We start from the raw sequence: 20,383 nt of genomic DNA, 5'->3' as shown, positions 1-20,383 counted from the left end.
AAGAAAGTATGAGACATTTGAAGAAATATGCTTGAAAAGATTCGGTGGAAGCTTTATGACTGAGAAAAATGATAGAAACTTTGTGGTAGGAAAAAAAACAACTTGGTCACATCTGTTAAATTGGCTTTTATCTACGTTAGTTTGAAGTTACAGCACACAACTTTTTTTTTTTTTTTTTTTTTAAATTTCTTTCCACACAGAGATAGAAATGGATTTTTCCATATTGAAGATTTTGTTGCACTGGTTATTCTGTGCTGCTCTGAACTTGAAGACTGAACATGTAGTGTATTGAACAGTAGTATTGTTTGCTGCTTTAAACCTATCCTGGCAAGGTACAAAGTGAATTTTCGACCAAAATGGAATTGGTTTTCAGTTCTTGTCATGCGTTTGTCTTTCAGCCTGACACCCCTCCTGAAAATGGCCTTGTCTGTGGACTCAGCTTTGTATCGCTGGCAGCGCCGAGGAGCTCCCCGTCCCTCTCTGTCCCTCTCAGAATCGACCCCGCTACTGTGTTCTGTCGAAGACAGGCAGAAAGGGAGCTTGAACAAGTGGAGGGTTGTGTTTCCCAACAATGAGAGACAGAAGGAAGCCTGGGACCGCGCTGCAAGATTGTATTCTGGAAACAGGATCCAGACCACAAAATACACCTGGCTCACTTTTTTGCCCCAAAATCTCTTTGAGCAGTTTCACAGGTAAAATCTCATTCAGTGATATATGATATTTAAGAATTCTCTCTCAAGAATGATATCTGAGGCGAATGACCAAAGGCTACTTTTATAGATACTGTAATACTAAAATTTAGTTGATTGTTTATACCCAAATAGTAGCTGATTCACACTGAAATGAAGGGCTAAAGTATGTGTTAACCAATGGCATGTATAACTTGTTATTTTGATCCTGAGATCCACTTCTTTCAGAACAGTCCTCTATGTAAAAAATTCAAACATATGTATATTTTTAAAATCCTCTTTCTGCATTTAATAAACCCTTAATTTTTACGAGCATGGAACATTTTCATTGGATGTGTTCAGGCATCTAGGAAATTTTCTAGAATCATATCAAAACACATGTAGGGAAATATCACTATGAAAAACAAAAAGCTATCTATCCATCTCTAGCTTTGAAATTTCTGTTTTATATATTAGATTTATATCTCTATAATTTCATCTTCCATTTCCACATACTTGGTAAACTCATACTTGGTAAACTAAACAAAAAAGTTCCAAACATATATGTTTTTATACCCATCTGTTACATTGGTTTGTTTTTGAGGATTTTGCTTGATTTTGTGCTTAATTTAAAGACTGTAACAGTGCAGGATCATTAAAGAGTTTTAGTTTTTTTCCCCGATAAAAAAGTATTTGTAATACATGGAAAACTTAAGGCAGCTATAATACAATCAAAATGAATCTCACAGACTCCTGGTAAAGTAACTGATGAATGCTTTTTGTGGGAGGAAGAGGAAGTATAGATGTGGAAAGATTAATGCTCCTGTGAGACAAAATGGGGATGTACTTCAAGAAACAGACATATTTTAAATTCTGACTATATTTAATTTCCGTTATACCCTTTCAGGTTGGCTAATCTCTATTTCCTCTTTCTGGTGATTCTAAATTGGTTCCCACAAGTGCAAGTTTTCCACAGGGAGATTACTATGCTGCCTTTGCTTGCAGTGCTGCTTGCCATCTCAGTGAAGGATGCTATTGAAGACTACAGAAAATACCAATTTGATAAGGCTATAAACTCCTCTAAAACCAGGGTATATGACAAGTAAGTAGATGAAACTGGTGATTTTTTTTTGCTTGTGTTGGATATGGTGGAAACTGCTCATGTGATCTCACAGTGATTCCCTTGCTGCTACTTTGGATCATGGTTAAGTTTGAAAAAGCTCTTATAAAGATTGCTTTGTCTTTAGAGTGTTTTTTTCATTTATGTCACTCAGTCATCCTAATATCACTCAAGTTTTGTCTCAGGCTGCAGCAGTGTGGGCTGCCCTAGAAGTTCTCACTTCAAGTTTCCAAATGGATTTGCAAGCACACACAACATCTTGTCCAAGTAGCTGGAGGATCTGGAAGACAAGTGACACAGAGCACCTGAAATACAGCCCAGTCTGGAAGTAGATCTCAGGGCTTATTAAGCTGGAACCATATTTTTCAAAAGTTTCCCACTGAAGTCATTAGTGCAAAAATTAATATTGAACTATATTCAAAGTGAAGTACAACCAGGAACTGAAAAAAACCATAGTATTTCCAGTAAGTACAAGTGTTCAATACATCGCTGTTTCACACTGGAGACAGTACAACACCCATATGCTGGAAGCTGCAATGTTTACTCAGTACTGACTCAGAGGGAAGAAATATTTCCATGTGCTGTTCTTGTTGCAACATGTAGATTTCATCAGAGTTTCTTGTCCAAGTAATAACTTGACTTAGCACGAGTTAACTTGTCACTACATAACATAACCAGAATTTTGCTTTAGAAGGAGTTAAAATACTTGTGTCTGTTCTTTTGCTCACTTCTTTTTAAGTCCAGATCCATAGAGGAAAAATTACTGTTCCATATGAATTCAGACAGTTCTCTTGGAAATTAATTAATTAGTTACATGCAGAGGTATGAGAGCCGATGAGGAAAATGAAATGTAGGGTGGGAAGAAATTACTGAGTGAGAGATGTTTTGAATGCCCAGAGGCTGGACGACTACCTGAGCAGAAGCACAGGGCTGAGGAGTGGTCTAGGTTACCTTCCCTTTAATTGCCTACACGTGTCTCTAGTCCACACAGCTACTGACTCATAGGCTTGCCTGGTTTGGAAGAGAATTTGGGGGTTTGGTTGGTTGTTATTCTGAATATTCTGGGTAATGGGTGTGGCAATCAATAGTAAATAGGTGAAGGGAGAAGCAGTGGCTCTGCGGAGGTTTATAGCAACCTGCTGCTGACTTCAGAGTTGCAGTGCTCTGCCCATTACCTTTGAACTTCCTGACAACTCCCGTGCCAAGCAAAGGACTCGAAAAAGCTTCAAGTGAACAGTTCAACCTGCACACAACTTCGTTTTGTTCCAGTGCTGTGCCAAAACAGAGACGCTCCACCTGAGCAGATCCGCTGAGCCAGGGAAATGCCGGGGATGGGGCCTCCAGGTGTATCCTAACTGGAATAACAACCCTTTCAGGATGCTTTGTAGGTGTGACGTGCTTCCCAAGAGGTGCTCGGACCTGGCTGGCTACCAGGGTGCTACCTGTCCTAGGGCAGGCGCGCGCTGGAGTCGACCAGTGAGACCTTGGACTCCAGAGAGTTTCGTTCTTCTCCTTCCTGCTTTGAAGCCCATCCACATTAGGGAACTCTTCTCACCTCGTTGCTGTTAAATTTGAAGGAACATTCTGACAGAGGAGCAAGATGTCATGGAAAAGCGTTCGAGGCTGCTTCTCTGTGATGCTATGGACAAAGCGTTTTTTCAGAAGAACGTGCTGCCAGTGTGCTGCTTCCGACACCGAAATCCAAAGTGAGGAAATGGAGAGGAGAGGAAAACTGAAGAAAAGGAAGAAGAAAAATGAAAATAAACGAGCAATCATCTCCAATTTGTCCTTTGGAAAAAAGTGGAAGGAAAATCCAAACAGACATTATGACAGCAATGAAATTAAGACTACAAAATATACCCTCTTGACTTTCCTTCCTAAAAATATCTTTGAACAGTTTCACCGCTTTGCCAATATTTATTTTGTGGCCATTGCACTGCTAAATTTTGTGCCAGTGCTTAATGCTTTCCAGCCAGAAGTTTCTGTGATCCCTATTTGTGTTATAATGGCCATGACAGCCATTAAAGATGCTTGGGAGGACTTTCGGCGGTACAAATTGGACAAAGAAATCAATAATATGGGCTGTTACGTTTATAGCAGGTGAGTTTTGTAAAGCTTTTATTAAGAAAAAAAGTTGGCTTAGGATCTTTCATCTATGGTGATGCTTTTTCTTCTTAAGAAGTCTTTTTTTTTTTTTTTTTTTTTTGTGCTTAAGCCTTTTAAGCATCCTCTTCCAACTGGGAGGGAAAGTTTGAGTTGCATGGCAGTGGTGTGGGTGGCAATCTCTGAGCTTTGGAGGACAGCAGAAGCCAGGTGTTCAAATAACTACTGTGCACCTGGATTTATAATGAAATTTCAAGAGAGGCCTCAATTCTATCAATATAAGGTAGCACAAAACAACATCAGGTATGCAACCTGCTGTCACCTATTTGTATCTAAGTAGCCATTTTCACTTCTCTGAATTTTATACCTTGAACTCTGAGGTTTCAGTTGTATTTTCAATCATAGGAAAATAAAACTGACTAAAAATATAGTTTAAAACCATAAGATAGTAATATATGCCTCTGACCATCTCTGAATCAACTTTGAGTGTCTGTGCTGAGCTCTTCAAAATAGTTCATACCTTCCTGCTTTTAGGACTTTAAGGATTTTTCAAAATCATATTTTATTGGTATGAGATCTGGCCTCTGAGTAGATGACTTTTTTCTGTTAAAATATCACATCTGAGAGCTAGAAGAGCAAAACTTCCAATTTCCCTGAAAGTTGCTTATCATCTCTCACATTAATCACCAGTGCTGGGATACAAAATATACATTCTCACACACAGAATCTTGCAGAGTCTGACTCTTGTCACGCTGTGCTGCCATCCCCATTTGTTTCTTGGGCATATGTTTCTTTTATTTTTCTGTCTTGCTGGTTAAACAAGGAGACAATGTATTTGCCCATTTTCGAGGCTGCAGTGTGGCTGGATTTTTAATCTTTTCAATATTGCATTAATCCATGAGGCAACAAAACCTGCTTGTTATTTATAGCGAGTCTGAAAGGGAATAGTAAGTGATGGAGCAGGTACTAGTGAATAGATCTGCAAAAGAATCTAAATCTTATTTATTTCCCCTTTAGATAAAAGGATGGTGGTAATGTGCAGGTACATAAGACATTTACTACAAGAATGAGACACACAGGGAAATACAATAAAATTTGGTTTTATATGAGAGAAAAACATTTGTTGTGGAATGACTATGTATGGATCCAGAGTCACAGCTGTGGATACTTTCTTATGCTCAAATGTGACATCGGGCCACCTTAAAATTGGTCATTCCATCCCATAAAAAAGATTGATCTATGAATAAATCTTGTCTAGAATCTTGTTTTTTACCAAAATTTTATGGCCCAAAAAGGTGATGTAAGGGAAAGAGAAAAGAGGAGGGTTTCACACTACAACATTCATCCTGTCTGGAAAAATGGTGGGTAATTACAACTACCATCAAATCTGTAGTTACAGCTTATTATATCATGAATAATTTTAATCAGACTTCTATAGATCTTTCGGAAGCTGGTATTTCTTGTTCTTCTTGCTAGCTGCAAAGTCACGGAACAGTGTGGTGTCTTCTATTTTTTTTTTTCCTTATGAATCATCTGCAGTAGGCAATTTTGTAACATAGGTGAAAGTCTTTGTCTAGACCCTGCAAGTCTTATTAATTTTGTGGCAGCAGAGAATTCTTTTTAATGGAGCAGCTGATCTTCCATCCTAAATTGAACAATTAATTAGATTTAAAGTATTAATTCCAAAGAGTATGTTTTCATTATTTCAGACTTCAATAGCAAGAACTCTGGTTCCATGTTCCACAAGAAACGCAAAGGCAGAGTTCTCTTATTCAAAGGCTGAATATTTTCCAAATTTTTCTTGAAGGCTAGGGGAAATGCAGTAGCTTAACCTTCTTGCTTGGAGTGAAGGACATTGAGTTTGAATTGGCTGTCCTGTAGACGCATTTCTTTTAATTTTATTTTCACAGAGATCAGCTCCAATTGTAATCTAGTCTGGTAGCAAAGCGAAGAAAAAAGACACTTCAAGTAGCATATTTTAAAAAATGTTTAATTGAAGAAAGGGGAGTCCATAGTTATCAGAGTGTCTTGGGGAGATATAGTGACTTCATAAACTGTTAAGCTGTCGGAAGAAATCACACCACACGTTTAAAAAAAAAAAAAAAGACTAAAAATCCAAATGCAGATGAGGATGTTTAATTGCCACTTTTCTTCTGGGATTCTTTAAAAAAAGAAGTTGCTTTCTTCTAAATTTTTCCAAGCAATGAGGCTTCCACTGTCTTCAAAATGCGATTGTCATCGCAATTGTCATGTGATCAAAAAGCATTCCGTTTTTGTTAGCGCTTCTTAATTGCATTCAGATTCTTCAAGTTACCTGGTTTAATATCAGCCTAATTTATTATTTTTCATAATGTTTAATTATAGTTTTTGAATATTTGTGATTGTTATCATGTTCATTTTGCTACACCCAGCCACCTTTTAGTCAAGTTCTGAATTAGTCTTCTCATCTTTCTTGTAAGTCTACTACCCCAAAGCTACTTGGTTACTTTCTCTCATCTCTCTCCAGTTTGTCTTTTGCTTAGAGTCTCACAGCTGGCTTGTACACTACATTCAATGCTGACAGCTGCTGTTAATAAGTGAATATTCACCAAATAGCAACTTAAAGCTCATATTTAATCCCCTTGAAGTTCTAAAGTGATTGAGAAAATACTTAGTGTATAATTAACCTATTGCTTGTATATGGCAAACCCCTCAAAAATATTGCAAGATTAAGCTTTAATGGTCTGCAAATACTCAATAACATCCAGGTAAGGTTTTGCATTGATTTATTAGTTACATTGATTTCGCATCTCTGGAAAGTTTAACTTAATCTTTTCTGAGTGTTTCAATATACGCTCAGTTGAGAATACAAGAATCGTGCATACTTTAAGATGACACTTCCCTGAATCTGCATGTGTTGGGCAACTGCACCCACAAAAACACTAGAAATATTTGAGCTATTTGTCTGCTTAATTTTAAGCACCTAAACACAGATATCTGAGAGACTGATTCAGAAAATAAGTCTATTTTATGTGCCTTGATTCATCCTATGCGCTTGCCTGTTAACTAAGTAAGTCAACAGGCCTCCTAAATGAGGTGACCTGCCTGCAGTCTCAGTAAAGTTCCTCTGTGATGCTTTAGTTTTCAAGCAGGTCCACAAATGGCTTAGTATATAGTTTGATTTCATCTCCTGTTAAAAAGAAAAAAAACCTCAAGCCTCTGGCCAGCTTAAAGTCCCATCACATGTCCTCTGGCAGAACTGCAATTGATTTACTTGGACATAGCAACATCTTCCACATCTACATGGTGCATTGACTGTGTATGAACTTGTGTAACTGAGGCTCAAGGTCTCCTGATTTCATACCCCAGCTCTATATAATATCTTGCATGGCTGCAGATGCATTGTTATGATAGCCACAAAACATGAACTTTGATCAGTTTGAGCATGAATTACTTCATATAAAAGTTAGTGCTATCAGCTTTGAAATCACTGCAGGATAATAATCTGCTGCAGTGTAATTGAAACTTACTTTTCATGAGCAAAGATAGCATGATACCCCTTTGCTTAATGTCAAACATGAGCATCTCCTCCTTCGTGTGGAACCATCACTAGCAGTTGGCATTCTGTGGTATATTGCCTGGGTAGCTTTAGCTCCTCTGCTAAGGTAGCAGTGGATGCCTCAGTAAGCAATAGGTATTGCTGAAAGCAGAAACAGGGCCTTCAGTCTGTGCTAACCAGAGGTATTCTTCACACTTTTAGCAAACTCAGAACAAAGAGTACGTTAAGGTTTGTTAAATGCAGCCATGTGACAGCTTGAAACCAGTGATGCCAGAATTGTGAAGAAATAATTAAAACATTAATTCGTCGTATGATGTGTGCTGTGTGCTGAAGAAATACTCAACATGCTGAGCTGACCAAATGCAGAAGTCAAGTTTCAACACCCAAATGGTCCAGGCTGCAGCCCCGGCAAGTCGAGCAGGCATGTTAGCAATTCTCCTTGTAAGACAGTGTTCCTCACTGCACCAAGGATCCTTGCCCTCTTCAGAGGAAAGCCTGCAGTGATGTTGTTATTTCTGCCACCTGTTTGTGTGTTGCCTTATCAACACCTTCCTCAAGTTCTGTTACCTGCCGAGATATTTAAAGCTGCTTCACAGAAGAAAATAGCAGTAGAAGCTAATTATTAAAGACAAAAGGCAAGAGAAGCTCTTTCCAACTGAGACCTCTGCAGAATAGTGACAACCTAGCACTGAGTCCTGTACTAAGTGTCTGAAATGGCACATTTCAATTTGGGAGAGAAGCAGAAACTTATGTGTGATCTCCAGATGGTATGTGGCCATGTAAGGAGGTGACCATAGCAAAAAGCTGCTTTAGACTCTTCTTTGCAGAAACTTAATAGGTCTTGAAAACTAATGCTAAAGGTTAGCAGTCACAAAATAAATGATTTTTGCAAGGCAGAATCCTAACAGTAGCGTTTTGCTCTAAGCAGTATTTGAAAGAAATCTGAGATTTTTCCTAACTAACTTGAACCATAACTTACAAGATTAACCTGGTAAAGTCTAAGTGTATGTTGTGCTTAAAGTGTTCCTGATATCTACTTCATTTTATTTATTCATTTGTTCCAGTTCATTACAAAATCAAGGAAAACAGAGACAAAAATGCAAGTTAAAAACTGAAATACAAGGACATAATATATCTCTAAAGTTTTCATACTTATCTTAAGTCTATACAATTTTGGAATGATTGAATATAGGATCCTTTTATCACTGAGCAAGTATCCTCCATGGTAGGATACTACAGGCATTTTTAGCAGACACAAATTTAGGATTTGAGGTTAGCATTAAGGAAGTTCCAATGCGTCAATAGTATGATTAAAGATGTATTTTGTTAGACTTTATAAAACATTGACTCTCGTTATCTTTGAAAGATGCTCATCGCTATTTCATTGTGTTGTTCAGATCCTGAGAGGAAGTTTGCAGCTATGGGAAATGGTTATAGCTGCTTGCTAATGTTGGCTTATTACAGGACTAGCCTCTTGCTAAATAATGTCATTTATTGATCCTCGTGGGCTGATGTCTGTGTGAAAAAACAACCTTCTCAACTACAGAAAGTGATAGTAGCATGGTGTGATGAATTGGCAAGGAGAGAGCAACGTCTTCTCTCCTTCAGAAATCTCTCTTGCTCAGCAATATTACGGGCCAACTTGTTCAGTGCTGTCATCTATGGATACATTTCAGAGTCTGTTCCATCCCTCTCCAGGGCCTTCCTCAAGTGGTAGCTAAGTCCACTTGTTTGTTTCCAGTTATTGCAGTTTCATGGCAGTAGCTCCTAACCTTGAGGACACGACCATAAGGTCATCTTTTGGAAGCAGTTTTCCGTATAAAAGCTGGCATAATCATTGACAATATGAAAATATTCGGGATTTCTGTTTGTCAAAATAGACTCTAAGTACCTATGTGATTCTATTTGTTGGCTGCATAGCACTGAATGTTCTGAATGGGTTAAGTGGTGCCTGAGGGGGCCAGTTTTAAATAAGCATTGTATTGATTTTACGTATGATAACAAACATTTGAGTTCATCTATGTATTTGACTTTTTTTTTTAATGTGGCTGATATTGTTATAATTCAGTGACAGCTTAGAGTGCTAGAGGAATAAGGAACAGCAGCTTAAACCTGCAAATTATCCTGAGGTGGAGATTTCAGCTGTTCAAGAAAATAGGAGTCGTTAAAATAATTGAATGGTTTGATAGTTATGAATGGTAAAGGTTTCTAAAGATCTTCCTTTAAGACAGTCTAGGGGTCACAGGCAGGCATATGAAAGATTTTTTTTTTTTCTTCTTTTCTTTTCTTTTAATGTCTCTCAGAGAGCAGGGGAGCAGAATTACAGATTGTTTTTTTTCCTGTTCACCATCCCTCTTGACCCAGTTCTTGTCTCAAATTCATTTTTATTGAATTCGGGAACATGTAATTACATTGTTGACACAAAGTAAATAATTTATCAATGTTCTTCCCCAGTCTTCAACCACAGCCGACGTTCTTTTTTATGATTCTCTCTTCCCCGAAATGCATTCAGAAAGTCAATTCAGTGCAAGGAGCCTAATGCTCACCTCTGGCAGACTTTGTGAGCGCTCAAGGCTGTCTCCATTTGTCTACCCCGTTCTCTGATGAGCAGTATCTGGCTGCCCATTATCACACAACACCAAGGAAACACTTTCTAGGCACAAATTTAGCCCTCAGGAACGCACCAGATCAGCATGGGATAGAAGAGATGTATCTGTGGCTCTGCTTGCGACTAATTGCTGATAATAAATTAGCTGGTAAAGCAGAGAGGATACTGAGAAACTTTTACCTTGGATCATATACTTTTTATGCCACAGCTCTGACGCTGCCTGCTATCTGCCTATTGACAATCACCACATCTTGTTTATTTTATGTCATAAAAGTATTTACCTTTTCTACATGTTTCTCGTCAGACTTAGATTTAAAAAGTGCCTCTGTTTACTTAGCAACAGGAGATTGTGCTGTCAGCCTTAATCAATGACCATAAAATGGGCAGTGTTCCCAGTTATGGGAATTGCTAAAATGAAACTGCTTCCCGTGCATAATCATGTAAGGCTGCTGGGGCAGCAGGTGCAAGAGGTTGCTTGTGAAATGTTTTTCTCTCTTTTATACATCCGTCAAGCACTAAAAAAGTTGTAGGAATCCTTTGTATTGTAGGAGATGGTTAATCTCCGTGTTCCTTCAGGAAACAGAGCACATGGACAAAGAAACACAACTTGTGCACGAGCTTTGGTGCTCTGCAGCGGAGAGGGAGATACTCCGCCAACCCGCATGCAGGTCTGGGGCACTGGGCATTCCTGAGAGCTCATCTCAGGGCTCAGGAAGAGTTTTTCTGTACTCCAAAAGAGGTCACCTGGCTTTTCTGACTCATATTCTCCTCTGTAATTAGTAAGAGGGCAGTGCCTGAAGCTGTGTGCGTAATGCGTGTTTCACAGGGGATTATTGAAAAGACTATCACAAAGCTGGCAAAAGATTATTTTTGTGAACCTAGTTTCTTCGGGCTAATCTGTAAGTCAGCCAGCCAGGCAAGGCCTTTCTATAGCATTTTGTGAGCAGATAAAATCCAAAATGTGTTCTAGAAACCTGAGGATTATGCAAGAATTGACACACAGAGGTAAGGTTGCACCCAAGAAACCCTAGCAAGCATGACAGATGAACTCTACATGATAGCCAAATGTCTGTGACAGCAAGAAGACTAATCATCTTATTCTAAATTGCTTCTGTCCTCTTTGTGCATAGACAAATTAAAAAATTCAGCTAGGATGCTATTTGATACAAGATTTCCCAATTGCTTAGTGTTTTTGTTAATTTCATAATTGGTATCTCCTTTGCTGAGCAATTAACAGTGAACAAACACCTGTATAAATGTCTTTCAAATAGGAACTGGTCTGCAATATTTTTATAAAATGAGTGACAATATCAAATTAGCTTACAACAGCCTTCTGTTCTTCAGTGTGGTCTTTTATGTCTGTTTTTGAGCAAAAGAAACAAGGATGAGCCTGTAAGAAGAGACAGAAAAAAAGGAGAGAGAAGAATGAAAAATTCAAGAATTAGAATGCAATGGAAAAATGAAAAATCATTTTTACATTATCATTATTTAGCAGTGTGCAAGCACTTCTAACCTATTAATTAGAGATTTGTGTCTTTAGGATTTTGTTTTAATAAATAGTGGGAAAGGCAGAGAATTTAAGTAACCTTTAGAATCATAACCTTTGCCGGAAGCTGTTATTTCACGTTGGTTTAGATAAGGACATTGGCCACGCGCAGAGGGTTGTGTGACGGTGTCAAGGCTGGTTCTACTTTACGGCAGATGGGGAAAGCAGGTGAGCAGGAAGCAGCCTTTGGGCTGGTTGTGAAGCAATGCTTGGACGTTAGCCTTTGAATCATAGCAAAACATTTTATCTACTGTACCCCTGCACCACGGCTCATGATACAAACACCTAATTAATTGAAAAGCAGTATTCTTTGGTCAGTAAATGAGGGTCATTAAAAACTTAAGCAAAAATGAGACTCTGAATCACTACAAGAAGCCTTTTACTATGGGTCTGTTAAAGTATTATGAGCATTTTCCCTGTTGTAGAACAAGGCATAAGATGATTCAGTTACTTGTATTAAAAAAATGATTTCTTCTCACAAGTTTAGAAGAATTGCATGTGTAGCTTTTCCTTTGACTAATTTTAAAATTTATTGTGCAGTCCTGTTGTCTCAGATGATTAAGAGATGTTAATGGATCAATTATTGAAAAAAATGCCAAAACAGCTTTGCTGTTTCCTGAAACTCAGAGCAATGATTTATTGGTGAAACAGTAGTTTCTTTTCCTTAAACCCCCAAAATCTTTCCCTTTGTATTTCTTTATATATAGATACAGATATTTATTTAGAAGCTACGTGGTTTTCATCTCAAGTTTTCCATTAAATTCTAGGTTCTGCTTATGTTATTGTTTACCTCTTTGAGCACCTTTCTATTCTAAATGTGAAGATTATAGAGAATAGAATCAAAGATAGCTTTTGGCATAGTAACATGTAGAGAGTGTATTTTGAATGTGAAATAGGGTGAAGTGATACTACCACACTGTCCAAATCACTAAATTCTAAATGTTATGCTGGGTCCTTTAAGAAAACACATCAATGTGCCACCATGCCCTGTTTTCTTTTTGTGAAAACTGTTGTGTGGCTGTTCACCCAAGATGTGTTTTTAATGCCATAGGGAAGATCATGCCTACACCGAGAAGTGCTGGAAAGACGTCCGAGTGGGGGACTTTGTGCAGCTGCGGTGCAATGAGACCATCCCAGCCGACATCCTCTTGCTCTACTCCTCTGACCAGAATGGGATCTGCCACCTGGAAACTGCCAACCTCGACGGGGAGACCAACCTCAAGCAGCGACAAGTTGTGACGGGCTTCTCCAGCCAGGTAGGTGCCTGGCAGTGTAGCCCATGTGCCTCACGGTTGGTCTGAGCCCCTGTCCATGCCAGCCGCTGGGGAAACGCAGAACGTGGGGCTTCTGATGGGCTGCCTGCTCCAACACCGCTACAGAAACACGTTCTGCAGTTGGTGCTAATGTCCTCTGCCTAAAGCGGCAGTTTGTCACAGAAGACTTGGGTTATGCTGTGGCAAGCACAAAGGTGTGAAAAGGGGAAGATCATCTCAGAGAGGAGTAGTTTGTGTGCTGATGAACGCCTAAAGCACCGCACGCCATCCCCCATCTGAGCAGCTTTACGACCAGGTCAGGGCAGTTTGTCAAATATCACAGGAATGTAATAACCTATAGCATGTGAAAAGGAATCTTCTCCTCCATTTATATGTCCTGACAGGGTATATGAAGACCATTTATTTAGCCGTTATTAATGACCGTTCAACCAATATTTGATTTTGTTCTGGGTGGGGAGAAAACAGGTGTTAGCAAGAAGCTACCAGATTTCTTAAGTATAAGTAGGCCATTTCCATGGCAAATTGTGGCCAGATGATATAATCCGGTGTTGCTCGCTCGTTCAAGTTGAAATTACCTTGCAAGCATACTTGAGATGTTAACCATCACAACTATTGGCAGCTTTCAACCTTGGTGACATGCTCTTGCTGCCAAGAGCAATGTGTGTATGAGTCTGAGGACAAGCCTCAACCTTTCAAAGAAGCAGAGAAAGAAAAAACTTTGCAGCTGTGAACATGACCTCCACACACATTTTTCTGAGGAATCTTTGTTTTCTGGTGGTGAAGTGGATTTAAGAAGCCCCTTTTTTTTTCTACCTCTGATATTGTGCTATGTGTTCTGGAATAATGCCTATCTGTTTCTGCTGTTGTGGAATGTGTATAGCTTTAGGTGTTCTTATTGATATTCAAGTATACATTGGATTTGACAGTCATTTTCAATGTGTTTCCTCTTGTAGAATACATTGTTTGAACCAGAACTTTTTAAAAATATCATAATCTGTGAAATGCCTAACAACGATCTCAATAAATTCAAAGGATACATGTAAGTATTTATTATTCATAAATACATTTTGTCTGAGCTTTAATATATCACTTAAGGGATCCAGACGAAAGCAATATATTTTGCACAAATTGATGGATGCCACTATTACCCTGGCCTTGGAAGCCAATATAAGCTGCAAGCTTGAATCTATGTTTTAAGACAAGACAAGCACAAAGACTAGATCTTGAATTTGCAGTTGTTTTGTGTACATTGTCCTCACCAAACTTCATGTCCTTTCAGAATTCAGACATAAGTCCATTTATGATTGACCTGTGGATTTAGCTAGGCTAGATTTTAAATCTGATTCCTTCCTGATGCTTAAAGGTATCTAGCTACAAGGCTATGATTTCTTCATATTTATGGCCACAGGGAAAAGTTACCCAGGATCTATGTAACGAACATGATTTTCCTTGATGTATTAAGCTAGTATTAAAAAAAAGTGAGCTTTTTCGGTGTAAACCTAAGTATGTGAGGAGAAAACCTACTTCATCTATTTCCTATGTTCTTTCCTTTATTAAATAATTCTTGGATAAGCAAGATGGACATATCTATACTAGCAAATTCACCGGATCTAAGCCTATTTCCTGGCCATAGAGTCAACTCCTGTGGCAGAACTCATGTCCTCAATTTCCCTTTCCCATGACTACTTTTGAGGGCCTTCCTCAACATGGTCCATGCTCCTTGGTCCATGCTGATTTCCCTATTGCTGCAGGGCGTTGCTTCGAACACTTGCCGCACAGACCAAAAGCATGACCCAGGTTATGCCAACAATTTGACAGTATTCAACAGATGTGCTGGCATCCAGATCTGAGCCCTGGCTATTTAGTTTACTTAGTAGCTAAACTAGTAGTTAATATCTCTGAGGAGTTGCAGTAAGAGCACTACATTTGGAATAGCTGGAAATGGTCACCTCCTCTAACATGAGGAAAGCTGCAGGTTGTATTCCATTAGCACGGACCATTTCTAATCTCATCTTGAAAATTTATGTCCTACAAGGATGATTCCTCTAATAGCAATGCCATTTCCCCTCTGATGTGACATCTCAAAAGGTAAAAAAAAAAAAAAAAAAAAAAAAAGCAGATCAAGCTCATATTGATCACTGGTTTTGGGTTGCTGTCTTTGGGGACCAATGGGTATGATTTAAATTGAAGCGATCCTTCAAATTATCCTACTGTAATGTGACATGAGCACTGAGATTGTGGATATGTAGGCTATATGTCACCAGCAAAGAAATACACACTCTTAGGATCCAGAATTGACTTCAAAAATCTTAAAATCTCTGCTAAAACTTTATAAAAGAAATCTCTTCTGGATATACTTATTATTTCACTTACTTGATAGAATATAGAATTAGTTGTCTTTTCTCCTTGGTTCAGGGATTGATAAAATAATTTTTCGGTGAAAACTTTTCACCAGCAGTTAGCAGAGGTTTTTGTCTTTGGTCTGCTATTTTAGCTGTTTTATGAACCCAAATTACATGAAGCAGTATTCGTACAAAAAGTGAAATCTCAACAAAGAAAAGTGTGACCAGCTTTCACTGCTTCAAGAGGTACATACCCACAGAGTGTGTGTGACACAGCCCACAGTAGCTTCTGACCAAGGGGACACAGCAAGGCTTTTATTAAATGGTTTCACCAAGGCTGAATATAGATTGCTACAAAAAGAGATTTCTGGAGTTATTTTTACAATGTATTAACAAAGACACTTTCATTAATTTTGTTAACTAGCACAGTTCAACATATAGGACAATTAAATCTCATTCACAAAAACATGGGCTTCGTATATACAAAATACATGTTGACCCACCTGATCTTGAAATGCCAGTGAAGATGCCCGAGTATCTCTAGTTAGTAGCTACTTTTAAAACCATACACCGTCATTCCAACACGTTGCAATGACCTGCTCCTAGTTTAGCACTGTGAGTTAAGAGTTGCCTTGCAACATTTCTTCCTGGAGTCTTTGAGTAAAGCCTTTATTCTGTTTGAGATCTAAACCTTTCCACTCCTCTATTTTGGCATCACGTATTCAAATGCAGCTGCACACAGACATAGGAAATAGGTCTGTGCATAGGCTGAGATAGAAACTAACCATATCCCACATTTGAATAATGCTGCAGTTCACTGGCAAATGTAAAGTGGCATAGCCAATATAAAGTAGCCAAACAAATATACTCTACAAGAACTTTGGGGTTATGCTGATATTTAAAGTGACAAACCTAGTTGGATTGACTGAAGTAAAAAATCTCTGCTTTGATAAAGATCTCAATAAGAACCTATCAGAGTGCGTAATAAAGACTGGGAGTAAAAGTAGTTGTATTCTTTCATTTTTAGGGGCAATTAACAAATTGCCTAGTGCCAGCTGTGTAATTTCCATTGAGTTTTATTTTGTCCATTCTGCTAGCAGAAGGATCTGGTCTGTGACTAGAGATCTTCAGCTGGGATAAGCTGGGAAGTATTCAGTGCAGTGTGAGGGAAGAAACCCTTAGTCTAGGGACTCATGAAGATTTGGGTTTGCAAAGCTAAGAACCCCCTAGTGTCCAATACAGAGATTGCACAGAAGGCAAATATTAAGTTAATCTGAGTTTGGTAAACCCTGCTGAGCTTTCTAGAATTTCATTCTCCTTAATTTGCACTATAAATATTGGCTTCATTTATTAAATACTAAATCTGCCAGGTAAGGTACCAAGCCAGAATCTCTTCATATGGACACTGCAAATACATACCCCATGAAAGCGAGCTTTAAAAGAGACACCTAGACTTCTGTATGTCTTCTGAGCAGAGTCTTTATTAAAGATAAGCAGCACAAAATACAAGCAAAACAAAGCCCTCACAATTTCTTGATTTTAGCTTGAATAAGCAAGTTTTGTTTAATACTATATGAGAATAGAAAAGGACATTATTTTATTGTCTGTCTTCTAGGGAACAGCCAAATCATGAACGGATTGGTTTTAGCATTGAAAGCCTTTTGCTTCGTGGATGTACAATCAGAAACACTGAGGTTGCAATAGGAATCGTAGTATATGCAGGTAAGGTGAACTCTTTATCTAGTTAAGCACAGGATTTCTCTTTAAATATCCTTAAATAAATATGTGTAGTCTAACACTGCACCATAATTTAATAGTTTAAGAACTGGTAGTACATGGAAAAATTAATAACTTGGTAAAGTCAAGGCATTAATCATCTATCTCCAAGCCAAAAAATGATACTCTGGCTCTCTAGCAAGTGGTGATATCCTTGTGTATGTCATGTGACTTGCTACGCTTAGGCAAAATTATCCAGACATGTCAAAAAATAGCAGGATGAGTTTCTTCTGCCTCTCAGATTGGAGGTTGTGACTATAATGCTAATGTCACCTGGCATAAAATCTGCACTGCTGCCCTAAGGGGGGATACTGCCGTCTTCTCAAAGCAGCAACTCATCCAGCTGAAAATTCAGCCAGACAAAAATGGCTATTTCTTATCACAAAGCCCAGAAGTGCTAGTGTCAGCACAAGGTGTGCAGGGAGAACAGTCAGCTGGAGGAGTTCAGGAGCTGGAGGATTCAGTCAGGACTGAATCTTTCAGTGGCAGCAGCACAGATTCATGCTGGTGTGTAGCATGTCCATGCGACCATGACACGTGGCGTGCTGTGGTGGTGCCTACCAGACACCAGTTGGGAGACAGGCAGCGGTATTCCAAACCCACCACTCTGTCTTTGGAAGTAGTTACTATATAAAAATCTTTGTGGCAACTATTCTGTATGGAATTGGAGTAAATTCATCTTCCCATCTCTTGTTAGGATTCCAATTTTTATTCTCTTTATTCAAGCTGTTTCCCAGTTTGTTCCTCTGACTACCAGCACAGATTCTATTTTGTGTCTCTGCTAGTTGTGAAGGCTGCAGTTTTAGAGTCATTCTCAAGCTGTGATGTCTGTGATCTGAGTATGTCTTCATTACACTTTTTCAACTGACATGTAATTGTTGATGTCAGCATAGTAGTTTATTCTTTTCTTTTCCTAAAATTAGATTCATCTGAGCCATTACTACCTTCATTTCTAGGGTTCTTTGACACTGATGATACTCTGCCTTTTAATCATGATCTATGACCTTTTCTGAGCAGCCAAGATCAGTCACATAAAATGGCACATTCTCCATTTTTATAACTCTATTACTCTTCAAGCTTACTTTCTAATGGAAGCCTTTGTGAAGCCCAGAGACATCACTTAATGTGATTGCTTAGCCTGTGCAGTTCTCATCTGACTCAAATATGGCTTTACTTTTCATGGGTAATCAAATGGTTCTACGCAAACCAATAGCGCTAATGCACAGAAACCTCTTTATAGAGCAACAGCCAACGTACTTTACTCATACTGAGGTAGAGGTAGTGGCAAGAAATATGTGCCTTTCAGATAATAAAATACCAGAAGAAAAATGTTGTTTATGTGAGCTTATCAGCATCCAGAAATGGAGAAACAAAGTTCCAGGGGGGTGGTGAGGTGCTGTGTTGCATAGCATAGGAAACTGTGAGTATTCAAGGTGAAAAGTTAGCTTATTCCTCTCATCTTTGATATTTCATCTATTGCAAGCTGATGTATGTGTTAGAGTTGCGTAGAAAACACAACTTGGTGATCAGCTGAAGTGAGAAAGGATGATAGAGCTGAAATTTGGGAAGAAACCCCTTTCTATGCTCTTGCTGAAATAAATCCATCAACGTGTCCTCAATAGGGAGAGGAGGAGAGATTTTTGTCTGTTTGATTTTTAAAAAACAGCGGTGCAGTCAGTGTGAGATAAAAGAAGAGCGTGGAACAAGATTCCCGCAGCTGCTGGAGGAGCAGCACTCCCCTCTCCTTGGCAGCTCCGCGGCTACAGCGTTTGTTCACCCTAGGGAAGACACAGTTTGTGTTCTCAGCTCTGTATCGCCTGCTTCACAGCCTCAATTACTGGCTGTGTGGAGCAAGCATGTACATACCTGAGCCAGAAAAGGGTGTTTTTGGTAATAGTTGGTCCCACTGACCAGCTCCAGGTTGTGCAAATAATTTCCTATTCATTGCAACAGGAAGCCAAGAGTTCCAGCTCTTGGGTGAACATAAGGATGGAGAGTGATTTTTCTCTCACGCTCTCTGCCTTAATTAATAACCTTTGATACAAAATTGGAATGAATCCAATAAGAGGGATTGCATTAGACCTACCTTGCAGCTTGGTAATAGAGGACTCTGGTTCAAATCCCTTTCCTATAGAAAGTCAAAAGATAGACTGGAAAACAGTCCCTCTCATACACATGCACATACCAAAACAAAATAATAATATAAATTTGCAAACTCTGTTTTCAGAGAAAGTTGCCATAGGAATGAACATAAAAGATCCTATTTAATATAGCAATAGATGATATTCGCATATCATAATTGTGATGAGACAGATTTGATAATATTAATAGATTAGAAAGAGCATTATTTGCTTGTAGGCTTCTTACAGCAGTCCTTTTTTTTTCCCCTTTCAAATATACATGCTCAATTCTAATTCAATGTGTTATAGATTTGGGTTATTTTATTTACGTACTGATTTATTAGTACTTTACATCCACATAGTGAAAAGCTAAATGATAAGAGTATCTTTCGCTGCTCTGACATGTTGGGCTTTGTTTAAGTTAAAACACTTTCCAAATAACTGAAGAAAATATTCAAATGCGCATTTCAAGAACTAGTACAGAACCTAATCAAGCTCTTTGCAAAATGCATAAATATAATATTGCTGTTCTTCCTTTTCATCTCAAGGAGATTTAGCTTTTATTTAGAAGCACATACATGCTTATGGTTCCTAAGAGATTTGAATGTTGATACAAATCTTGCAGTGCTGCTGAACCTGTTGTCCCTGGAGGAGTAAAATATGTGACAGCTCAAATCTGCAGTGTGATTGGAGGTATTTTGTTACCCTCCAAACTAAATCTTAAGCTTTTTTTCTATATAATAAGGAAAGTAAGACTAATGAGATGCATAATTTCATCAAAACTGCATATTAAACCTGTTGCAATGTTGATGAAGATTTGTACATAAATGCGTGCATTTTATCTATACATACGTGCATGCATACTTTCATGCGCTGATATTCTGTCAAACTGAGAAGATGGGCAATAAAATTACTTAAGGAAATTAGAATCAAGTTAATGTTATTCATATACATCCTTCTTTCATTTTGTAAGAGAAATACTTTAAAGAAAAACCTAGAAAATAGTACATTAACAAACATGTGTTTGTGTTTTTAAGGTCATGAAACAAAGGCCATGCTCAATAACAATGGTCCTCGTTACAAACGCAGCAAGATAGAGCGACGGATGAATATGGATATTTTCTTCTGTGTGGGACTTCTGTTTGCAATGTGTCTTGTCGGAGCAGTAGGTATGGCATTAGTAAAAACCTTTTCTGCTTTGGTGCTTTTTTCTAAACCATGGTTGTAATTGGTCCTTTGATAGACCTCTGTCGAACAATAGTTGTCCTTGTTCAGATGTCACAGAGGT

The 20,383-nt window shown here is 38.5% G+C and overlaps 1 protein-coding gene across 2 annotated transcripts in view; it reads left to right on the top strand.

Annotated features, from left to right (window-relative positions):
• Positions 1–370: 370 nt before the first annotated feature.
• The window catches only part of ATP10B (ATPase phospholipid transporting 10B (putative)), a 45,368-nt gene continuing 25,355 nt past the window's right edge, over positions 371–20,383 (top strand). The window contains exons 1-6 of one of the 2 annotated variants that reach the window (XM_088522586.1): positions 371–692; positions 1,576–1,770; positions 12,635–12,839; positions 13,811–13,896; positions 16,815–16,921; positions 20,133–20,264. In XM_088522586.1, the coding sequence (XP_088378712.1) occupies positions 382–692; positions 1,576–1,770; positions 12,635–12,839; positions 13,811–13,896; positions 16,815–16,921; positions 20,133–20,264 (1,036 nt within the window). In that variant the 5' untranslated portion in view covers positions 371–381. Of the gene's footprint in view, positions 693–1,575; positions 1,771–3,035; positions 3,889–12,634; positions 12,840–13,810; positions 13,897–16,814; positions 16,922–20,132; positions 20,265–20,383 lie in introns of those variants that run through there. The other variant, XM_088522587.1, reaches the window with a different exon arrangement.

The sequence above is a fragment of the Tinamus guttatus genome, unplaced genomic scaffold, assembly GCF_059628265.1.
Source record: "Tinamus guttatus ecotype Peru unplaced genomic scaffold, ASM5962826v1 Tinamus_guttatus_pri_ptg000155l, whole genome shotgun sequence".
In the NCBI taxonomy this organism is placed as follows: Eukaryota; Metazoa; Chordata; class Aves; order Tinamiformes; family Tinamidae; genus Tinamus; species Tinamus guttatus.
The sequence above is the reverse complement of the archived record's forward strand: the minus strand, read 5'-3'. Positions and strand labels throughout refer to the sequence as shown.